Source organism: Cnephaeus nilssonii, assembly GCF_951640355.1.
Source record: "Cnephaeus nilssonii genome assembly, chromosome: 7".
NCBI classification, from domain to species: domain Eukaryota; kingdom Metazoa; phylum Chordata; class Mammalia; order Chiroptera; family Vespertilionidae; genus Cnephaeus; species Cnephaeus nilssonii.
Genome location: NC_137078.1, coordinates 89,016,301 through 89,039,548, shown reverse-complemented (window position 1 = coordinate 89,039,548; position 23,248 = coordinate 89,016,301). Strand labels below are relative to the sequence as shown.

The window sequence follows — 23,248 nt, the reverse complement described above, 5'->3', positions numbered from 1 at the left end:
AAGCTTGTTCTGGGCCTGATGTAGGGCTGAAGCCTCCCATCCCCGTGCCAGGCAGCATGAATCCTCCTAATGTCTTTGCAGTTTCAGTGTTTAGTGGAGGGGCCATGGGTGTGGCCTCCGGAGTCAGATCAGCAGGGCTCACGGCCCAGCTCTACCCTTTCAGGCTGTGGAGACTCTAGGCAAGTTACTTAGCCTCGATGTTCCTGTTTTCTCATCTGTAAAATGGGGATAATAATAGTCCTTATAATATAGTGCTGTTGTGAGCATTAATGACATAATTTATGGAAAGTGTAAGTACACAGTAAATACCCAGTAACTATTAGCTGTTTATCATTATTGCTGACTAAAGCATCACACATAGTAATGACCTGCCCTTCAGGTAAAGGTTTTGTGTGGAAAACAGAACTGAGCTGCACAGAATGGTGGAGGGTCGTGATCCTCCCTTCCTGGGGGGAGGTGAGGGGCTCCTCTGTGAGGAAACTAACAGGGCTGGGGAGTGGTGTGCAGGTGACCAGCCCTCCTGGTTTGTCTAGGACTTTCAGGGGTAAAACCAAACTGGGCAAACTGGGACGAGTCAGTCACCCTAGCAGAGGGCCTTTGAGACTGGTCTGTGGCGAGAATCAGAGGCCAGCGGATGTGCTGAGCTAGAGGTTAGTGTGTGCGGGGGTACAGGGCCAGTTAACGGTCAAGGTCAGGGGTCCTGCAAGGCAGGGGTAAGACTGTTTGTGTCAGAGATCACAGGGTGCATTGGTGGAAGGGCCAGGGGTCTGGTGTCTGGAACCCACAGAGCGAACATGGATGCACAGAGAGCTCGACAATGGGCATCACATTGGTTAGCTTTGGGGAGGAGGGGTGCCCTCTCACCTGGCTGGGGCATCGTCCACTCTTTGCACTCAAACAAGCTGCTGGGCGCCGACAGCTCGCCGACGCCTGCCAAGTTTGCGGCCCGGGCACGGAATTCATAGAAGTGGCCTTCACGAAGGTTGCTGACCTTGAAGAGCGGAAACACAGACTGAAAGCCGAGGCTGGGGAGGGGGGAGCAGAGGAGCAGCAGGAGCGTGGGGAGAGGTGCAGAGCAGGGAGTCCTTGGGGCTTTAACGAGATTGGCCACGTGGGTCTGCACGGGAAAGTTAGCTGCACCGAGGAGGCCAGGGAACCCGAGGCCCCGCTCAGCCTCAGGACCTCCAACGGTGACTCCCCCGCACAAGCCGGGGCACCAGGCGGCGGCCCCGTTCCAGCCTCACCTTGCAGACCTGGGTCGGGACAGGCTGCTGGTTGACCGGGTGCCAGTCCAGCTCCTCTGAGTCGTGCTGGTCCAGGAAGTAGCCCAGGATCTTGCAGCCTCCACGACGCTTGGGGGGTTTCCACCCAATGACCATGTCATTTTTCCCGCAGTTCAGGAGGATGAAGTCATAGGGGGCAGACGGCGTCGCTATGGGGAGGCAGGCAGGTGAGGCCAGGGGCAGTCAGCAAGCCTCCCCAGTGGGCGCCCACCCTGCTCTAGGGGTACGAACTTAGCCAGAGGTGCCCGCTAGTGACCTTGACTTTGCCCCTGGGAGGGCACCTGGTCAAGCGTCACTGCATGGACTCAGGCCACGGGTACTCTCTTCCCAAAGGAAAGGGTGGTCTGGGAGGGGACACCCCCGCTCCCCTCAGGGGGCTTGTCCCCACTGGGCTCTGGGATGGACCCTCCACGATGTGGTGTGGAAGGCCCTGCTCTCTGCCAGCCCAGAGCTGCCCGAGGACTTACCCAGAGCCTGCTTGACCCTGATGGGTTCGGTGGCCGCTGAACTCTCACCTACCCCGGCCTCGCTGACTGATCTGACGCAAAATTCATATTCTCTCCCCGTCTTTAGCCCAGGAACCGTGAACCTGGGAGAGAAATGTGCAGCACTCAGGGATGGCCACCAGCTCGCAGACATCCCAGAACTTTCCAGAACAACCCTGTGGGATGAGTGGTAGCCAGCGTGGCAGGATGCCAGGGTCTTACCTAGAGCTACTGCCCTTGCCCCCAAAGGGATGCACACACCTGGAGGGTGAAGTCCTTAAGATTTTAAAGGTTGGAGGAAGGTGGTCAAAAGGTATGAACTTCCAGCTCAACCAGTGTGGCTCAGTGGTTGAGCATCAACTTATGAACCTGGAAGTCACGGTTTGATTCCCGGTCAGGGCACATGCCCGGTTGCAGGCTCGATCTTCAGTGTGGGGCAGGCAGGAGGCGGCCGATCAATGATTCTCTCTCATCATTGATGTTTCTCTCTCTCTCCCTTCCTCTCTGAAATAAATAAAATTCTCTTTTTTTAAAAAAGGTACAAATTCCCAGTTATAAGATCAATAAGTACTAGGGAAGTAATGTCCAGCATGGTAACTGTCGTTAACTCTCCTGGTTGATACACGGGAAAGTTGTTAAGAGAGCTCCCATCACAGGGGGAATTTCTGTTCTTTTCTTGTTATTGTATCTATATGAGATAACGGAAGCTAACTAAACCTATCATGGTAATCATTTCACAGCGTCTGTAACTGAAACCATCATGTTGTACACATTCTACAGTGACGCATGTCAATTGTTTCTCAATAAAACTAGAAAAAAAAAATGTCGTGACGCTCCTAGAGCGCATCGCTAAAACGTGAATGCGCCGGGAAGGTACTCTTGGAGGCCCAGGTAGCGAACCGCTGAACTGCGCTCCCTGCTACCTCTCTGGGACTTTGGACCTTGTCCTTGCAACACGGTGGCTTTTATTATCTGCACGGATGCTGTGATCCTAAAACATGGAGTCCCTTTAAAGACTTCCAAACAACACTGTTGTCCAGAAACATACAGGTTCACCCTGGGTTGGAGAAAAATGACCTTCACATGCTGTCCCTTCTTGATAAAACCCAAACTGTGGACCTCCTTCTCTCTTTCCATTTGTCAACATTTTCCTGCAGCAAATCTTGTTCTACAGGGAGTTTGACCTCGAGGAGCCCCAAGGATTTAAATCAAGGTTGATGGTCGCTACAGCATCAAGCTCCCTGCTCAGGGACACCCACGTCTAACAGGCAGTATGCCTTTAAGAGGGAATGAAACACTGCAGGGATGATGCGCAGGCAGCCCCTGAGCAGGTGAGGCTGGGGTGACCCTGCTGGGGGCTAGCCCCTGTTGACAATGAATGACGACAGTGACAATAATGCACCCCGTTTCCGTGGACTCTGTGTAAACTCAAGGCACTTGTCCTAACGCCCTCTGTTACTTACCCCTGTTTTGAAGGTGAGGATGAAGTTGAAAGTTGGGGGGGACCTGATGGATCAAACTGTCCAGTTTCTTCATTTTATAGGTTGGAAAGGTCCCCCCAGAAGGAAAGAGGTGTGCCAAGGGAACCCAGCTGAGTCCCAGCACAGCACCGTCATGTCCACTCATTCATTCAGACATTTTTGAGCATCTCCTATGAGCCAGGCTCTGTGGGGCCCAGCAATATGGCACCGAACTGACCACCACAACCCCACTGAGCGTCCCTTATGCCGCCACCCAGGCAGCTCTCCTGGGCAGCAGGGTCCAGCCTCTTTCCAGCCATGAGACATGTAACCTATGACATGCTCATGTGTGACGAGCTCCTGGACATACCAGAGGAGCATGCCACCCTCCCATGTGCGACACATTCCCCAGGCACGTCACACCCTTTACGTGACTCCCCTTCAGCCCCTGCCCCTCCTCAGGAAAGCACACTCAATGCAAGTGGGGGGAGAGGTGTTATTCTAGGAATAACTCGGACTCTGAGCTAATTTGTCAAACACCCAATTTTCCTCCAAGTTGGAAACGTCAGCAGTAACTAGTTATGAGCGAGCCCCGCAGCGGACTGTGAGGCGCCGAAGACCAGAGGGTCAAGCTCCTGTCGCTTTTTCTGGATAAGATGATCTCGGGGTTTGGGGCCCAGGTGAGAGGAGCACAGCCAGGGGTGCTCAGGGCCTGCCCAGTTCACCACCTGAGCCCCGTGCCCCACAGAACCTCAACCTGAGAGAAGTCATGAGCCCAGAAGCCTCAAGGCTCACGGAGCCTGCAGGACCAGGGCCTCCGAGAGAGGCGGGGCCTCGGAGGGGAGTGGGAGCTGGAAAGGCAGGGGGACCGGAGTCTGAGCTGAGGCTCAGAGAGGACGAGCCCCTGACCAGGCAAGTGAGGGATGGGGTCTGAACCCAGGCCGCCCTGGTCCTGGGGCCACTGGCTGCCCTGCCCCCTCTGCTCTCTGCATCTCTAAGCTCCTGGAAGGATGAGACCTAACGAGTCACCTCTATCGCAAACAGGAAGCCTTCCGCAAGTGTTTGCTGAAGTAGAGGCCATCTGGGTCAAGTCCTAGTTCCTGCATTTACTAGATGAGGGAATTCTGGGAAGTCACTTGACCCTCCTGTGCCCCAGTTTCTTCACGTGTCCAGGGATCATAACAATAACAGTCCTAAGGTTATAGGATTGCAGTTAGGACTAAATGACCTAATATCTGAAAAGAGCTTAGAGCAGTGCCCGGCATCCAGTGCCGTGCTGTGAAATGGTGGGCTTCATTGTTCTTACGGGGCCTCCATGGAGGGTGCCCTGGTGCAGGAAGGGGTGTGGCAAACTCACTTGTCGCCCTGGATGGGTTTGTTGTTAACGGTTTGCCACTCGGATGATCCTGCCTCCCGGGAGTAGATGTAATAACCCAGGAGCTCTGAGCCTTCTTTCACGGGATCCCAGGTCAGGGAGACAGAGGTCTGCGTGTCTCGGAAAGCTTGAACTTGAGCTGGAGGAGGGAGGGTCGCTAAAGACAGAAACATGGACTGAGTAAGGATGCTGAGTTACATGGTACTAACACGATGGGCGTGGTGGGGTGTGGGTTCCAATGTGCCCCGGGGCTTTGGGCAGCTCTTTCCTTGTCCCAGAGGTGTGCCCCAGACTCTTGTATTCCAAAAGCCCTCTCCCCTCTTACCTCCAAACATCTCCACTTCCTCACTAGAGCTCCAGTCATTAATCCTTACAATCTTCCTTGCTTAGAAGTCACCAAATCTGCAGTTTTCCTCAGTGTTTATCTTCAATTGCTAGAAAACTTGATTTTCTTTCCTTGAAATTTCTCTATTGACTTTCCTGGCTCCCTGAGACTATGCTCCTTCAAGTGGGGACTGCCGTGATTTATTAAATGGACAGATAGATGGATGGATGGATGGATGGATGGATAGATAGATGGATAGATGAACAGATGAACAAATGGAATGGTGGAGGGATGGAAAGATGGATGAATAAATGGATGGATGAATGAATGGACATGTGGATGGATGAATAAATGGACACATGGATGGATGGATAGATGGATGGATGGATGAATAGATAGATGGATAGATGAACAGATGAACACATGGAAAGGTGGATGGATGAAAAGATGGATGGATAGATGGATGGATGGATGGATGGGTGGATGGATGGATGGATAAATAGACAAATGGATGGATGAATGAATAGGTGAATGGATGAGTGAATATATGGCTGGTGCAGGAGCTTCCCTTTCTTTCTCCTTCTCAAACTCCTTATATATCTTTTGGGGCTCCCCATCTTTTTTGTCCCCAAATGTGGGACTCCTCCAACTTCTGTTCCTTGACTTGCTGTATTTTTCTTCTCTCTTCTCATCTTAAGGGTCCATCTATTCCCATGCTTTCAACCCTCACCTCTCTGCAGGTGACTCCCCAGACTTTAACTCCAGCCCTGCGCTCTCCCCTGAGTTCTAGAGCTCATCTTCCATTCTCCCCACTTTCCCTTGTGTTCTGGTGGTGCCACAAAGTAAACAGGAAAAGACTGAACTCAGCATCCATCCAACATAAATCCAGTATCTACCAAGTGCCTGCTCGGAGCCAGGCTCTGCACTCGGCACAGGGAATGTACTGAGAGAGAGACTTGAGGTCCTGGGCACAGGAAGGACCTGTCAACAACTCCAGCCTCTCAGGTTGAAGACCGTGTGGCAGCGGATGAAGGCTGGATGGAGGGGAGAGGCTGGAATGAGGCCACTCAGGGACCCCACGTGCACAGGAGACCTGATTCTACCCAAAGGCAAGAACTTGAGCCGAGGGTTCCATGGTATGGAGTAGTCCTCAGACTGAAATTAAAATCAGGACTTCAAGGAGGATTTCATGACCCGAGGAAATGTTTGCAACATAACATTTACTTTTAAAAGCAGAATGCAAAGCTCTAAAGCTCTCCTATGGTTTGATCAGACGTTGAAAAAGATGCATTGTTATGTGTGTGGTCAGAAGGCCAGAAACCCAGGCATCCAGATGCTCACAGTGGGTTCCCCTGGGCAGTGGGATCATGGGGGAGAGGGGGGCACTCTTTTCCTTCTGTTTATCAATTTCTCAGTTTATTCCTCCTTCCCTTCCATCCTTGCTTCCTTCCTCTCTCACTCTTTTGCTTTTTGGGGGGTATTTTCCCATTTTAACATAATTTCACTTCTAGAATACAAGTCAATAGCTTTTCTTTTTCCTCCCCTCCTCCCCCATCTTTTCCTCTCCCTTCCTTTTTTGAACTGTGCTGGTACCTTGCTCTCCGGCTAGTGGTCCAGAGACAGCCCACACCCAGTCACAAGCCACTCACCGGGCAGGCCCCAAATCAGGCCTAAACCTTCGCTGGACCAGAATGAAAGAAAAACCCCACTGTCCCACCAACTCATTCACACTTATTGTGAACGTGCACATTCATTCGGCAGTGAGGACACCGGGTCTGCAGAGATGACGTGCCCAGGCCCACGCCGTGCTGAAGATGAGCGCTCTCCTAGCCGGTGAGCCAGGGCTCGGGTGGGACAGCTGAGCCCCCACCAGGGAGGGGGCAGGAGGCCTGCTCAGGAGGCAGGAGTGGGTGCTGGTTGGAGACTCTTAGAACTAAGGGACCACTTGGTCACACTCAGCACCTATGCTGGACCCCGCTGCGTTCTGCAAACTGTGAATTGTGGTTTGGAAAGAAAAGCCTGTTCTTCCGTGAGACCTCTGCCCAGAGAAATGTCATTTCTGATGTCCTGACACTCCACAGGCTGGGGGCATGCTGCTTTTCAGCTCCGTGGAGGTAGAGACGCAGTCAGGGGCAGGGAAATGGGGATGGCCCTGCCCTTGCGGCCTGGGGGCTCACAGCCCTGGATGCTGACAGCCCACCGCCCGGCCCGGCCTGCCCCGTCCCCACCCATCCTCTGCACCACACAGGCACCTGGCTTTCCCCGCAAGGCGATGGGCTCGCTGGGCTCCGAGGGGTCGCTTATGCCGTGCTGGTTCATCGCTCGCACCCTGAAGACGTACGACTTCCCTTTCTCCAGATCCAATAGGGCGAATCTCCGGGATTTCACAGGAGTTTCTGTGCGGATGGCCTCCCAGGTGCCACTACCGATGACCGACTGTGACAAAGGAGAGAAACTCACGCTGGTGAAGCAGTTGCCTGAACTGGCTCGTGGCTGCCCACTTCCCACACGTGCTCTCATTAATGTCTATCCCGGCCAAGGCTGCCCCTGAACGCCTGAGCTCTGGATCCACCCGCCTCCTCGCCATCTCTCCCTGGATGCCCACTGAGCATCTCACCTTCAACATGTCCAGAACTCGACCCTGGAGCGTTCCCCAAACCGAAGCTGCCCGCATTAGTTAGGTTTTGCTCAGGCCCAAACCTTTGGAGCAGGACAGGACTCCTGCCCTCTGTCCCGCACACCCCAAATATGCTCCGCCCCCCAATGCAGTTGGCTCTACCTTCAAAATGTATCCAGAACCCAACTGTGACTTACCACCCGCACGTCCCCTGCCACAACCTTGGTGCAAGCCACCATTGTCTCTCATCTGAGTTATTTCAGTGGCCTCCTAACTGGCCTGCCTGTTCCTACCTTTACTTCCCTTCAGTCTTTTTCTCTCCAAGTGATGGTCTGAGGGCTTCTTTTACAACACGGGCCAGGTGGTGTGCTGACCTGCTCAGAACCCTCCCGAGCCCCACATCTGCCTTAGAGCGAAGGCGTCTCTGGGTCTGGCCCTTGTCACCTGTCTGGCCGCATTTCATGCTCCCTTGGTCCACGCACCACGGCTCTGTGCCCCCTGCTGCTCCTTGACGGTGCCAGGCACAACCCCTGCCTCTGGGCCTTTGCACTTGCTGGTCTCCCCTCCCCTCCCCACCCCCCCAAAATGTTCTTCCCTCTGAAATCTCTTGGCTGGCTCCTCATTCCCTTTAGGCCTTTATTCAGAACTCACTGTCTTGGGGAGGCCTCCCCAGCCCGTCCACCTACGTCAGCACCCTCCCCTCCCTGCTTTATGTCTTCCCCCTCAGGACTACCACTAGCTAACGTGCTAAATATGTTACTCGTGTATCTTGTTTATCATGGGTCTCCACTCCCTACTTGAATGTTGTTCCGGGGGCAGGGATTTTTGCCTGCACCTGGGGCCAGTGACAGTACCGGCACACGGGAGGTGCTCCATCTATGTCTGTGGGATAAATGAATGAATACATGGATGGCAGGTGTTCATTTCCCCACCGATGGGGAAACACAGGTTCAGGGAGTTCTGGTAACTGGGCAGATAGTCATGCATCTCACAGCTTGTGTATCTGGTATTTAAGCTCAGGTGTGGGGGCCCCCAAACCTGCTCACTCTCCACAGCGCCAGGGGCCCCAAATGCAGCCGTAAGTTCTGCGTCTCTGGGCAGATAGAGGGTGAAGAGCTGAGGGTGATGCAGGCTAGCGAGGCACCCAGAGGCCACTCCGCTGAGTCTGGGTGTGAGACTTCAAACTGGGAAGCACCAGGGGACCCACTGACCCTGCCTTCCCTGTGCTCCCCCACCACCCCCACCCCAAGGCCCACCCAGCTGCTGGCGGCCTAGAGCCCAGCGAGGCAAGAAATCGCCCGAAAACCAGTGAACGTTTCTGAACACTGTGCGCCGGATTCTGTTCTAAGTCTTACAGCTTTAATTAATTGGATCCTCATATTGACCCTATAAAGTGTGTACAATTATTATCTCTATTATATAAGAGAAGAAACTGAGGCACAGAGAGACTACATAACCTCCCCAAGGTCACACAACTAGTAAGTAGCAGAGATAAGATTTGAACCCAGGCAGTCTGACTCCAGGGTCTAACCATTAGACTCCACAGCCTCGCAAAACAAGTCCTCAGTTCTTGGAATGGCTTTCCTATGTCGGAGAAATAGGTCACCCGTGAGTGTGTGAAGAGAGGCCCATTTGGGCAACCAGAGGCAGAGACCTGGAACCTTTCTACTCATTGATCCACTAATCCTGTGCTGTCCACCTACTATGCGCCAGGGTCTAGAGCATCTCCTCGGGAGGTGTTTACAGGCCCATGGCTGCTGGCCTTGGCTGAGTGCTGCGTCATATTTCACCCCCACGGGGGAGGATGTCCAGTCTACGCCGGAGGAAGTTAGGAAACTGGCTCACACAGCCCACGTCAGATTGGAGTGATCTGTCGCCACACTGTCCTTCTCCACTGTGACATCCACTCCCCATCGCTGCCCCCTCCCAGACACCTGCTCCCACCCTGTCCCCGGTGAGAACGGCCTCCTCGTACACCCCCGCCCCGTGCCCTGCGAGTGCCGCCGGCCATGACCCTGGCTGGCGCGGACCCGCCTGGCTTCCCTCCCATCATGGCTCTGGCCAAGAGGCGTTGTGTGGCCCGATGCGTGGCCCGATGCCAGCCTTGGAGGCGGGGATCTTACTGTTGTATTGTTGTCTGTGTCTCTTAATTTTGTGAGTTTCTGTGAACAGCCTCACGCACTGCCATCAGGAACGGCCTTTAGGGCTGGAGGAAACCTCAAAAGGCCGTTTAGCCCCCCTGCTTCTGGGAAGGGCCGCCTCAGGGAACGCTCTCCCCTGCTCTAAGGCCTCCCCAGGGACATGGCCTTGCCCAGGGCTCTCGGCACTTCCCTGAATCCCCACAACCTGGTCCCACAGCAAGTCTCTGTCTCAGGCCTTGGGGTCTCCTACCTTCTCCAGGGAGTACGTCAGCGGAGCTCTGCCCCGGGGTCTCGGCTCCTCCCAGCCCAGGACCGCGTAGGCCTCGCGGATCTCGCTGGCATGGACATTGGTTGGAGGCGAGGGGATGGTCACGAAGTCTAGAATCAGAGGCATCCAGGGCAGAGATGAGTGGGCCCTTAGAGACCCCCAACCTCAGCCCCTCATTTCATAGAGGAGGAAACTGGGGCCCAGAGAGGGGCAGGAGCATGCTCCAGGCCACCCGGCAAGGCCGGCAGAGCTGGGGCCAGACGGCGGGCTGCCCCATGTCCTGCCTCGGACTTTCCACCCCGCCCACGAGGGGCACAGCAAGACGGGCCACTCTCACCTGAGAACTCTGGCTCCTCCGACTAGAACGCTCCCTCACATCCCCCACCCTCCAGGGACAGCTTCCGTCTCTCTGCTGGTTTGTGGACCAGTTTCCAGAACCATGAAGGGGGCTGGAGTCTTGAGGCAAAGGGTCAGGAGGTTCCCACGTACCTTCCAAGTCATCTGTGCTGATCACGATCTTGTTCCCCAGATCGAAGGGGATCTCTAGGACGGAGAATGGAGCAAGTTGGGGGAGAAGTAGGGGCGCAGGGGACGTGGGGGCTGGGTCAGGAGGGTCTGGGCGGGACCTGCCCTGCTCGGGGGTGCTGATTCCTCCCCCTGTTCCTGGCCGTGGCCTTTCATTGTGTGACCTCAGGCAGGTCCCCTCCGGGTCCCAGTATTCCCGGCGTCCAAAGTGGAGAACTGCTGCTCTCAGCGTGAGGGATGCTGTGTCCTCTTGGGACAGGCGAGGACAGAGAGGAGGAGTGATGTGCCTGGGCCAGAGACCTGGGCACAGTGGAGCTGGGAGGCAAAGCTAAGTCAGGTGGGCTCCTCAGGGCTGGGGGGCTGTGCCCCTCCCTTCCCCAGGGGCTCCGAGCAGGGCTGTTTTCCTCCTTCAGATCGAGAGCATCTGAAGAGGTGCTGTGGTCCGCCCTCGGCTTAGCATCTCCTGTGGACGGGTTTGCGCTTCTCCATCGGACTGCCTGTGCCCTCCCCGCAGGCCCGGGCTCCTAAGGCCGGCACTGTGCTTCTCCCCACAGACTAGAGGCGCCTGAGGCCGTGTCTCCTCCATCAGATCAGAGATCCTGAGGGCTGGGCTGGGTCTCGCCCTTGGAATAGGGTCTGGAATGGGCTGTGCCACCTGTCTCCTGGGCGAGTCCGTCCCTCAGGGCCCTGCACCCACCTGTCTTCCTCTGGGCTTCATCGGGGTCACCCAGGACAACCGGTTCTGAGGCCTTGGAGGGGAGGCTGCTGCCCGCCTTGTTGACGGCTCTCACCCGGAACCGATAGCTCTGGCCTTGGACGAGACCTTGGATTGGGCACCGACAGGTCTCGCCGGGGGCCTCATGGCAGGGCACCCATTGCCCAGACTCGCCCTGGCACCTGTGGGAGAGACGCCAGCTGCAGCCCCTGCCTGTGACGCACACCTACCCTGCTTGCGCCTCTACCAGGGCCATCTCCCTGTCCTGGGCTGCCTGCGGATTAAAGCCCTGCTCTCCATTCAAAAGCCTGGCTCCGACCGCGGGCCCCCAGGAGGCTGGGGTCACCCTCCACCCCCCGGGATGGAGCTTCCATGCCTTCACGGAACTGCCCCAGGGGCCTACAGCGGTGCTGTGCCCTCCACACCCATCAGCTCATTGAATCCCAGCAGCCCCGGAGTTAGGTGTGATGACGTCACTCTACAACCAGGGAAGCCCAGCTCAGAGAGGGAGGTGACTTGCCCAAGGTCCTCAGCGCGTGAGGGTGGATTAGGATTTCACCCGAGGGCTGTCTGTGCCGGAAGTCGGCGTGCGTTCCAGATGGACCCTCAGAGAGGGTACCATTGCCCTCAGGTCGTTTCACAGCACCATTACGGGTGGGATGGGGCAGTGGTCACATGTGGGTCCAGCTCCTGACTCCACGCTAATGAGCAATGTGACTTCGGGCAACGTCATCGCCCCATGTATCTGTTTCCCCATCTGTAGAACGGGGCACCAAGGAGCCCCTGCCCCTTAGATGGGGTGTTGGAAGGACGCAGTGGTAAGGCGCGAAGCCCCAGGTACAGGTCCTCGAGCCCGTCAGTGACAGGCCTGCGTGCGGCATCAGGCTTGGGCCTCAGAGCTGGCAGCGTAAGGAGGCGGGTGTCCCGGGCCTCCCCGGCCTCCCCTGCCTGGTGTGCCCCTCCCTCTGGGGTCACAGCCACTCTGTCTCTGTCACTCAGGGGGGGAAGTAGTCAACAGGGCACATGTGTCGGGTTTCAGGCACTTAGTGTTCCCCCCCCTCCGGCCTCCCTCTCCCCCCCCCCCCCCCCCCCCGCTCCCTCCAGCCCCTGCTGTAAACAGTCCAGAGGCCAGCGGCTGCCTCCAGGGTGGAGTTTCACTGAACACCCTTTTATTGCCCCTAAAGTGCGCAGCACAGTCGACCTTCTGCCCTGTTTGGAGACGAGGCACGGGGCTCCCTCTCCTGTGGCCCCATTCTTGTCCTCACAGCCAGGCAGAGGGCTCCCCTCCCCCCCAGGGACTCTGCCACTCAAGCGGCTGACTCACTGCTCAATGGAGTAGCTGGTGATGGGGCTGCCCCGAGTGTCACTGGGTGGGGTCCAGGTCAGGATGAGGCAGTCTCTGTTCACATCCAGGCATAGGACATTCAGTGGGGAGCCCGGGGCCCCCATGTTCTCTGCTGCAGCATCTGAAACCCGAGGGGGTGAGAGGGGTGGGGAGAGAGGAGATGGGGAGGCTCTTCCAGTCCATGTCCACCGGGCAGCGGCTCCCTCCCATGCCCGCCCAACATCCTCTTCCATTCCCCATCCAGGGGCTCCGCTTTGATCTTGAAGACCAGGACCCAAATAATAGCATCCTCCTCTCAAACCACAGCATCGGGGTGGGGGGACTACTACTAGGGGCCACTCTACACCTCGCACGTGGACAATGGGCATCATTAATCTCTGAGCCTCAGAGCAACGCCCCATTTTGTAGAGGAAAAGTGACTTGCCTAGGGTCACCCCGCCAGGGAAGTGGCCAAGCTCGGAGGCAGAAATGAACCAGGGATTAGAGTCACACCAGCCCCCGCTCAGCCCTCCCCTCCCCAGCTTCCACCAAATCTGAGACCGTCAGATTGTGTTCTTTGGAAGGTCATAGGAGGCCACAGAGAGCCTTGGAGAGACTCTAACCCAACACCCCATTTTCAGCAGGGAAACGGAGGCCCCAAGGAGAAGGGGACTTGCCCAAGGTCCCGCAGCAAATCTATCCAAGACAGAGCCCCGGTCTCTGGGCCTCAGCGGCCCCTCTGCCCCGCCCCCACCTCACCTCTCACAAACACATAGGTGCTCTGCTCCCGGGGGCCCAGGGGCGAAGGCACCTGGACTGTGTAGAGCCCCTCGTCCTCCTTGTAGGCGCAGGACACCTTCAGGGACGCCTGGCGGTCTGCATAGAGGGTCTGCCGGCGTCCTGAGGACCTCATCCGCTTTCCTGATGAGGAGAGGGGTCCCGTGTGAGCTCATGGGGCATCCTGGCCTCACCTGGGAACCTGCAGACACCCTGGGGGTCCAGGCAGAGGTGGGGCTGGTGCGGCTATAGCCTGAGGCTCAGTTGGGGAGTCAGGGAGGGGGAGGGGACCTCCAGGGCTTTGCCAAGGTGGCCACTGAGCTCTCCAGAAGGCTTGGGGTGGGGCAGGGCCCAGGGAAGGGGTTTGGGACCTCAACCAGGGGAATGAGGATTTAGGGATCTGGCTGGGTTGGTGGCTCAGTGAGCAGTTGGAGGTTCTGCGAGAAAGGGAACACAAGAGGTGGGCCTGTGTGAGGGTCAGGGGCTCTGTGAGGGGACCGGGGACTCGTTGAAGGGGCTGGGGGCTCTAGGAAGGTGTGGGAGCTCAGTGAGGGGGGATAGCGAACTGAATGGAGTGAGGGTTTGTTGAGGGGGGTTCAGAAAAGGGGTGGGGCTCATTGAGAGAGCTGGGGTGTCAGTGAGGAGGGTAGAGGGCTCATTGGGGGGGGGATAGGGGTCATCGAGGAGAATGGGACCTTAGGGAGAGGAATGGGGACTGAGGAAGGGGCTCTGGGACTCTGGGACTCAGGGCCACGTTGTTGGGCTGTCCTGCTCTTTGTCCCACTGAAAGGCCCCTCCCTCCTGTCGGCACCTCTATTCTGGAAGACCCACAGGCTGGGAAAACATCTACACTTGTTATTGCAGCTGTTCCTTGGGGCTCCCCATGCCTCTCCCCTCCTCCGCCCCTCCTGTCCCGGCAGGTGCAGCCTCCCCGGCTCAGAGGCTCAGAGCTGCGGTGCTGGGAGGCGGCTGTACCCCTTGTCCTTTGGCTGCGGGCCTGGTCACAGGCGGGGGGAGGTCCAGCCGTCCTCCTCCCTGGCTGGGCACCTCCCTGCCGTATCTGACCAGCCTCCTGCAGCCTTGCCTGTGCCACCCGGGGCTCCCAGCTCACGGGTGGTGTTTATTCACCAGCACCCACACCCTGACTCTGAAAAGCCCTGCACGCCTGTCACAACCTGCCCTGAAGCCCTCGTGCCCTCCTGCCCCCTGGCCTGGCCTCTGTTCCCGCTGCTGTGGATGCCATCGCTCACTCTTAGGGCTGAGCCAGGGCCTGACCACGGCGGGCTCTCAGCGGGCAGTGGCTTCCCCCCGCCTCCCAGGCCGAGAGCCCCCCGAACGCCTGTGCCTCCCCCTGCCCTGCCACACTGGTGCTCGGGGACCAGGGTTGGCCACGCAGCCAGGGCTCCAGTCCCTCCTTCACGTCTGCCTCCGAAGGCTGGGGCCTGGGACTGGGGTCCTACCGTCTCGGAACCACTGAATGTTCTGCTCCGCGTCTAACACATCTTCTGAAAACGAGCAGGTCAGGGAGAAGGGTTCCTTCTCGCGGGCGAAGACCGGTGTCAGCACCGAAGTGAAGTCCACGTTGGGGCCGAACGTCAGTCCTGGGTGGGGCCGGACATTGAGGACAGAGGTCTCCTGAGGCCTGGGGCTTAGGTGGGAGCAAGGCCCCTCCTGGGGTGTCCCCACTCTCTAGTCACAGTTCTTGAGGTGCTTTTAGCAAGAGGGGGGCCTGGTCCTGGGGTGGGGAGAGATGATCTAGGTGGGACCAGATGAGCCGAAAGAGCAGCGACCCAAAGGTCACGTCCATTTGTCTTTTTGCCTTTGCCCTTTTCACTCAGTTTTGGCCACTGGGCAACTCAGCAGCTGCCTTGGGACCCCCAGAAACCAGTCTGCAAATGTTCACAGCCCAGAGGCGAACCCATGGGGACATCCCTTAGTGGGCAATGGACGGCTGTATTCTAAAGGGGGGCCGTGGGCGGCCTGATGAGAAGCCCCCTCCCCCCTCCCCCCGAAGGCTCGGCCCTCCCCAGCCTCCTTACTTTTGAAGATCTCCGAGTCGAAGCCGGCATCCTTCCCCAGGTAAGCTGAAAACCAGAGCACGCGGAGTCTGAGGCGGTTCAGACCACCGTTCCTGCTAGATTGGGCGGCATGTCCCTTGGTGTGGGTTTGAGTCCTGCTCAATAGAGGTGGCTCCCCTTGGGCTCTGGGAAAGTTCCTTCACCCCCCCGTGCCTCCGTCTCTACCTCGGTGAAATGGGGACTGCGATTCCTACCTGGTGGTGGTGGGGTTCCAAACAAGTGAATTCACATGAACAAAGCCCTCAGCCAGAGGCGCTCAATAAAGGGTTTTCTGGCAGCTGGCGTGGCTCAGTGGTTGAGCCTCCACTTATGAACCAGGAGGTAACGGTTCAATTCCAGGTCAGGGCACATGCCCGGGTTGCAGGCTCCATCCCCAGTAGGGGGTGTGCAGGAGGCACCCGTCAATGATTCTCTCTCATCATTGATGTTTCTATTTCTCTCTCCCTCTCCCTTCCTCTCTGAAATCAATAAAAATACTTTAATAAATAAATAATTGGCTTCCTTCCCTTGCCCGACTCACTGCCAGGATCACATAGTCTTCATAGAGGTAGAGCCAGGGTTTTGGGGTGGGGGGTTAGGGGAGGGGCAGTGCTAAGGGAGCCATCAGGGGGCTTAAGGGTGAAATCCAAAGGGATATCGGCACAGACCACCAGAGAATAGCAAGAACGCTTCTGTTCACATAGTAAGCACCATGTGCCGCATGTTAGCTTGTTTAACTCCACCATAGGCCTGCGGGTTGGTGCCCTTTTAATCCTCTCATACAGAGGAGCAAACTGAGGTATAACCGCCCAACCAGTCGGAAGCTGTCATGTGGCATTGGTCCCTGGAAAGAGGTCCAGGACCTGCTCCCCGAGGTCACACAGGGTCCGTGGAAGCACTCAGGATCAGAACCCAGAGCTCCTGCCTCCCAGCCCAAGGCCTTCCACCAGGACCCCCACAGATGCTACGGAGGTGAGGGCAGGGGAGGGGTGGGGGTGGCAGGCAGCGGGTGGTCTTAGGAAGAACCTGGCTGGAGTCTGGGGGCCAGGAAGAAGCCTGGTGGATCCGAAGTTGCTGGCCTTGATGGAGAGGGGAGCGGGATCTGGAGGAAGTGAGGGGAAGGATGGGCGGGCCGAGGGGGCAGGGCCCTGAAGCCTGACCTTGAGCTTGCTTCTGGGCACAGCCAAATGGGGCAGTGGCAATCAGGAGGGAGTTGGTAGGGTTTGGCCTTTGCTCCCGAGGACCCCTCAGCAGGGCAGGTGGGGCCAGGTCACCCTCAGCGGCCCTGAGCTGGACCTGGACCAAGCCCAGCCCGACAGGACAAGCGCTCTTCGGAGACGGCGGTATAGGTTGTGCAGGCCGAGGGCAGGGACTCTCACTTGCTCCAGAGAACCCAGGGAAGCAAGCATCCCCATGGCTGCCCCGGTCCCCTGATCCCAGGCCCAATACCCCTGTGCTGCGCCCTTCCTGGAGTCTGACGGCAGACCCAGGTCCTCGTCTGCTCCTCCTGCGTTTGCTGCGGGCCGGCCTGGCCTGTGGGGGCGGGAGGACTTACTGCGGACCAGGACTTTGGCGAAGGAGGAGGCCTGGCCGTAGGCGTTCTTCACCTTCACCGTGTAGGTGCCTGTGTCCTCCATGGTGCACCTGAGGAGGAGAGAGGAAGTGCCCCCAAGACTGCTGGGCTCCCTGGGAAACTCAGGTCCCCAGCTGCGGGTGGGAAAGTGGGGCTTAACGGGGAGCCCTGGGGTTGGGGAGACTTTAGGCTCTGGCTCGGGCTCCACCTCTGAAAAGCCGTGTGCCTGTGGGCTGGCCACCGCCCCTCTCCATGCCTGTGTCCACCTCTGGGAACTGGGGAGCTGACACCCCCTAGCCCCGTGGTCGGCAAACTGCGGCTCGCGAGCCACATGCGGCTCTTTGGCCCCTTGAGTGTGGCTCTTCCACAAAATACCACGGCCTGGGCGAGTCGATGTTGAAGAAGTGGCGTTAGAAGAAGTTTAAGTTTAAAAAATTTGGCTCTCAAAAGAAATTCCATTCGTACTGTTGATATTTGGCTCTGTTGACTAATGAGTTTGCCGACCACTGCCCTAACCCATCTCAGGTGGCAGTGCTCTGAAGATATGATGGTTATGGCTGACTCTGCAGGAATAGAGAGGTTCGGTGCGGAGCCCAGAGTCACACAGCAGCTGGAATTCAACCAGCTTTAGGGCGGAAAGCCCTCTCCCAGGCATGGCCTCCCCCATCGACACCTGCAGATCAGAGGCCTGGAGCAGGCTCAGGGCACAGGCTTGCCGAGACTTGCTGCCAGTCTGTGGCAGACCTGGGCCCGAGGCCAGGTGTTCTCAATCTCAGGCCCAGGTCTCCCCACCACCCAGGCCAACCCTGCCCTGTTCGCAGTGGAGGCTGGGCCAGCTCCACCCCAGAGGCACCTAGTGACAGAGTGGTTGGCAGGATGTGGCCCCTCTGGCACCCATCAGCCAGCAGAGCGGCCCCTAGGTGTCCCCTCTCTCCCCCTGGCTGCTCGGGGCAGGGAGCCCTCTTGCTTTGAGGGCCAGTCCCACCTGCCTCTACAAGTACCCCCGCCCCCCTACAGGCCTGCATGCCTTCCCTGGCTTCGCAGCCCCCGGGACACCTCCCTCGGTAGCATTGTACGGCCGGGTGTTGATCCGTGTGCCCCCCATTGCTTCTGAGCGTAGGGTCAATGTCCTGCTCACACCTGTGTCTCTGAAGCCCAAGCTGGCTGAAGTAGAGGGTTTGGTGTATCGAGAAGAACCCAGATGGGAGGAACTGGCTCGAACCCGGCCCTGCCCTGTGAAGCTGTGCAGGACCCTGACCGCTCGCAGCCTCTGTCTCCTCACCTGCAACAGGCTTCCCTGCAAGGACAGTGGGGGGCGCTGTCCCCTGACTCACAGCACCGAGCACAGGGCTTGGCACCGGGAGGAATTCAACACGTGGCAGCTCAGGAGTAATGCATACTTGGGGACTGCTTTTGTGCCTCCCTCCACACACGTGGCCTCTTCCTGCAAAACCTTGCTTGAGACTCACCATCTCCCGAAAGGCCTAACTCTCCCTTCCAACTGCTTCTCCTTGCACTTGTGTGTGAGTGCATGTGTGTGTGTGTGTGTGTGTGTGTGTAAGGATTTGTGGTTTCTCTCCCCCAGCAAGGAGCTCTCCCAGCTTGCCTAGCTCAGCATTCAGTTCTTGCTACTAGCCTCTGGCTCACGTTTCTCGGTGTATTCCAAGGCATGTGAACCCCATAGGGGTGTGTGTGTGTGTGTGTGTGTATGTTACATACTGATTCCTGGGCCCCACTCCAGACCTACTTCATCTGAATCTCTGGGGGTGAGAGGAGGGTCCTTCCGCGAACTGGTGTTTTAACAAGCACCCCAGACACGTCTGAAGATGCTGCACGCCCAGGAAACGGCTCCGAGGAAGCGCTGGGAATCCTGCTTCGGGGTATTGGGGCCCGAGGATCATGGCCCACAGTCTCACCTCCTAATCTCCAGGGTCAGCAGCCCGTAGTTGTTGGTGATTCGGTACTTTCCGGGGGGGAAGAGGCGGGGATCGATTTGCATGTCGTTTTTGTACCTGTGGAGACAGTACAGCGGTCTGTGGCAGGCAGTGCGGGTTCGAGCGGGAAGGATTTGGAGCCTCTGGGACTTGGGCTCCAACCTCAACATTGTGCTGCTTGTGTGATCCTGGGCAGCACGTTCACTGATCTGAACCTCGGTTGTTCTCATCTGTGAAATGGGTGTAAGCAAGGCAACCAACCTTGAAGGGTTGTTACACCGATTAAATGGGATGAGATATGGAAAGCTTTTCTCCAGCACCCTGAGCATTACAGATGCTCACGAGTTCATTCCTCTGCTGGGGGGCAGAGAAGAGGGGGCCTGTAACTAGGGATAGCTGCTCCTCCCCATATCGGGGTACCTCCAGGGAACAGACCCTAGATTTTCTCTCCTCTGAGGCGGGTGGCCAAGGAAGGAACCCCCGACCCTACCTCCCTGTCGACCCCTCAGAACAGCCGTTCTTGATCTTGACTCTTGAAACACTAGAGGCAACTTTAAAAATCTCCATGCCCACATTTGAAACATAAGACTTTGGGAATTTGCATCAGAAAAAAACTAATCATTCTCCTATAGACATTCTCCTCTTATTCTAAAGGGACAGAAGTGATCCCTGAGCCTCTAACTAGATAACATCTTTTCTAGCCTCTGTTTCTGCTAGGTCCGTGGTCGGCAAACTGCGGCTCGCGAGCCACATGCGGCTCTTTGTCCCCTTGAGTGTGGCTCTTCCACAAAATACCACGGCCTGGGCGAGTCTATTTTGAAGAAGTGGCGTTAGAAGAAGTTTAAGTTGAAAAAATTTGGCTCTCAAAAGAAATGTCAATCGTTGTACTGTTGATATTTGGCTCTGTTGACTCATTTGTTTGCCGACCACTGTGCTAGGTGTAGCCAGGTGCCTGAGTATTGTCAACAGAAAGGAAAACAGGTGTCATGTGGCTGCTCCCGCCCCTTTCTCTGTCACCTTCCCTTCCACCCCGAGGCCCACTGTGGCCGGGATGACTGCCATCTCGCAGAGGGAAGACCAGGCCTGATCCCTGAGTAACCCGCCCCACCCTGTCTACATCAGACACTTCTATGAAAGAAAAATAAACTATCTTATTTAAACAATGAAAAAACTCTCCATGCCCAGGCTGCGTCCCAGAATTAAATCAGAATTTCTGGAGGTGGGGCCTGGGCATCGGTGTTTTTGAAACTCTCAGGTGATTCCCGAGAGCGGCCCAGCGGGTCCCCGCTGCTCCTGGATGCCGCTGCTTGCTTCCTGTGCACACCGGGGTCCCGCTCTCCCTTCCGAGGTGATGGCCTTGCCTCTGTCCATAGGCCATGGAGGGAGGTCTGGAGCCTGAGTCAGGGCTGGCGGATGAAAGTCTGAAAGTTACGAGGCCTGCCCGGCCGGCGTGACTCAGGGGTTGAGCGTCGACCTAGGAACCAGGAGGTCAGGGTTCGATTCCCGGTCAGGGTTGTGGGCTCGATCCCCTGTGGGGGGCGTGCAGGAGGCAGCTGATCCATGATTCTCTCTCATCATGGATGTTTCTCTCCCTCCCTCCCTCTCCCGTCCTCTCCGAAAGTTACGAGGCCTTGACACATATTGCTGTGTGACCTTGGACAAGTCAGTGCCCCTCTTTGGGCCTCTCTGAGTCCATGAGGCTGTTGCATGGACAGTCTGCCCCAGTGGTGGTTGCAGTTGAGAGCAGGCCTCAGCCGAGAGAGGGCACCCTGGCCTCAGTGCGTTGCCTTCCTTGGACCTGGCTCTCCCACGCCGTGCCCTGTTTGTCTCCATGGCAACCAAACAGTGCCATGCCCACGCTCTACCACATACACCGCAGGCTACACCCTCTTCTGAAAGGAACCCAACTAGGTCTTCTGTGGGGAGGTGGTGCCTCATTTGCGTGCCCAGCCTCTCCACCTCTCCCAGGCGTGGGGGCCAAGGTCAGGCCTCCTCCCCATCAGGAACATTCCAGACACCTCAGCCTGGCCAGCTCTGGGAATGACCTGGACCGCCAGAGACCTCGGTGTTCATCCTGCCCTCTCTCTGGGCTTCTCCTGCCTGTACAGTGGGCCCTCGTTGGCATGGGCTGTGCTGATGATCCCAAGTGGCAGCCAATCATAAAATAGCATCAAATGAGACGGTGAGGACCGGTGCCCAGCCCAGAGCCTGGCTTAGAGATGGCCACCTAAAAGAGCTACTGAGATTTATTTTTTTCCTTACGTATTTGGTGTTAGATTTTAATTTTTAAGGCTGCTCGGTCTAGGAGATTGATTCTGACATCAGGTAGCCCGCTTCTGCAGCATTAACATGGCCAGACGGGGGCCTTGCCTACCCTGCCCTGTTGTTGCCCCTGCATTCAGGAAGTGCTCAATAATTGCTGAATGAAGGACTCGCCTGACAAGCCTGGTGGGCCAGGATCTTCCTCCCCACCTGGGGGCTGGGTCTCTACTGGGGCCCGGACAGAGCTCCGGAGGCCAATCCCAGGATGATGAGTGGCCCTGTCGGAGGTGATGGATGATGGAAAACCAGCCCCCGGAGCCAGCAGCCACGGAGGCCGCCTGGGTCCCTGCAGCTGGAGGTGGGCCTGGCCTGGCTCCCACCCCTTCCAAACAAGGAATGCTGTTGTGGCAACGTCGCCCTGCTGTGGCAACAGGGCTGGCAGGGGTAGAAACGAGCCCCTTGTCGAGAGGCTCCCACAGAAGGTCTTAGAGGTGGGCCTCAGTGCCAGGGCGGGCAGGGCAGGGCTGGCTGCCGGGCCAGGACAGCTGAGGCGCTGACCCCCACGTGGCCCAGCCCAGCTGTCGGACGCAGTCCTCCTCGGGACCAGAAACATGCAGGCAGGGAGCGCTTTGGACCCCACAGCATTCCAGTGCCCTGCATGGTGCCTGGCATGGTGCCTGGTCTGAATGAATGCCGCCTGGCAATGGCCAGCCCCAGTGTCAACACCCTCAAGATGCCTTTCTTGACTGATCCTGGCCTAAGTGCTCTCTGTTTCTCTGACTTCTGAAGCATTACGTGTGCTTTAAGGGGAAAAATGAACTATAATTATGACTTCCCCACTCTCTCGGGCGGTGGAAAGAGCGATGGGTTGGGAGGCAAAAGACCTGAACTTGAATCCTAGAGCACATGGCCTCTCTGAGCCTTGATATCTTCATCTATGAAATGGGGACGATAGTCCCTCCCTCATGGGTGGCCTCGAGGCTCAAATGAGAGGAAAGTGCTGGGTCAACGTAAAGCGGGTTCAAGTATTAGATGTTGCCTTTTCTTTTGTGATCTCGTTTTTGTGTGTGCTTATCTTCTCTCTCCTACTAGACCATGGTCTGTTCACCCTCTAGATCTGGCTTATCTGTCACCTCCTCCAAGAAGCCTTCCTGGATCCTCCGGGTGGAGGCAGCCACTTCCTCCTCTTCCCCTTCATGCTTTTAGCTCAAATGCCACTCATGAATTAATTTCTCCGTGTGTTGACGTTTCTCTTCTGGGCTGAGAGTTCCTCTAGGTGAGGCTGTGTCTGAGTCATTTCTATACCACGGTGCCCGAGTCAGGGCCTGGGACAGAGTGTACTTCTTGCACATATTGGCTGAAAACCCTCTCTCATCTTCCAGCGTGAGTGATAATGGGCCTTAGACTCCGGGGAACTCAGGAAGCAGTGGGCTCAGCTGTATGAAGGACACGCCTCCTTCGGTCATAGAACCGAGACCCCGAACATGGCCGTGCCCACTCCCATCTCCACCAGCTTGTTCAGGGGACACCTGCCACCCCCCAGGAATGACGTCTCCTGCTTTTCGAGCACCTTTCAAGTTCTGAGAGCTTCCACATTGTTGTGGCATTAGATCCCCAGCACATGCAAGCTGGACAGGAGGTCTTCAACCCATTTGACAGAATAGGAAGCTAAGGCAGGACTGGAGAGATTAAGAGATGTAGCTAAGATCACGCAGTGAGTCAGTACAGGGAGAGCGAGCTAAGCCTGGAATGCAGGGTTCCCACTCCAGGCCTGAGCTCCTTCTCATTGTAGGGCCCCTGCCCTCCCCACCTCCTCTCCTCTCCCCTGCTCCCTGCCCTGCCTCCCACCATCATCCTCTAACCCTGGGGATCCCCAGCTGGGAGCAGCTGCCTTCTCATGCCACCAGAATCATATTTTTACAAGTGCTGGCTCCCTGGTGGCTCCGTCTTCTAGCCCCAGGCTGGCTGGGAGGCAGCTAAGAATAACCCCTCCTGAGCCTCCCCGGCAGCTGCTGCTCTGTTTGGGGGGCGGGCGGGGCTCAGGGTCTGTGGGGCTTCCGCTTTTCTAAGGCAGCAGGAACTGCTGGGGGAGGGACTGGGCTCCTGGAGGATGTTGGGAGTAAGGAG

General features: G+C 57.1%; 1 protein-coding gene across 2 annotated transcripts in view; it reads right to left on the bottom strand.

The window, feature by feature from the left end:
• MYOM3 (myomesin 3) overlaps nt 1–23,248 on the bottom strand; it is a 56,828-nt gene that overhangs the window by 22,695 nt on the left and 10,885 nt on the right. For both annotated transcript variants that reach the window (XM_079776707.1, XM_079776706.1), the window contains exons 6-19: nt 18,842–18,937; nt 16,908–16,996; nt 15,335–15,379; nt 14,756–14,896; nt 13,278–13,439; nt 12,519–12,660; nt 11,177–11,376; nt 10,444–10,497; nt 9,937–10,064; nt 7,181–7,364; nt 4,586–4,760; nt 1,751–1,872; nt 1,245–1,432; nt 865–991 (exon numbers count right to left, since the gene is read on the bottom strand). In XM_079776707.1, the coding sequence (XP_079632833.1) occupies nt 865–991; nt 1,245–1,432; nt 1,751–1,872; nt 4,586–4,760; nt 7,181–7,364; nt 9,937–10,064; nt 10,444–10,497; nt 11,177–11,376; nt 12,519–12,660; nt 13,278–13,439; nt 14,756–14,896; nt 15,335–15,379; nt 16,908–16,996; nt 18,842–18,937 (1,853 nt within the window). The remainder of the gene's footprint in view (nt 1–864; nt 992–1,244; nt 1,433–1,750; nt 1,873–4,585; nt 4,761–7,180; nt 7,365–9,936; nt 10,065–10,443; nt 10,498–11,176; nt 11,377–12,518; nt 12,661–13,277; nt 13,440–14,755; nt 14,897–15,334; nt 15,380–16,907; nt 16,997–18,841; nt 18,938–23,248) is intronic.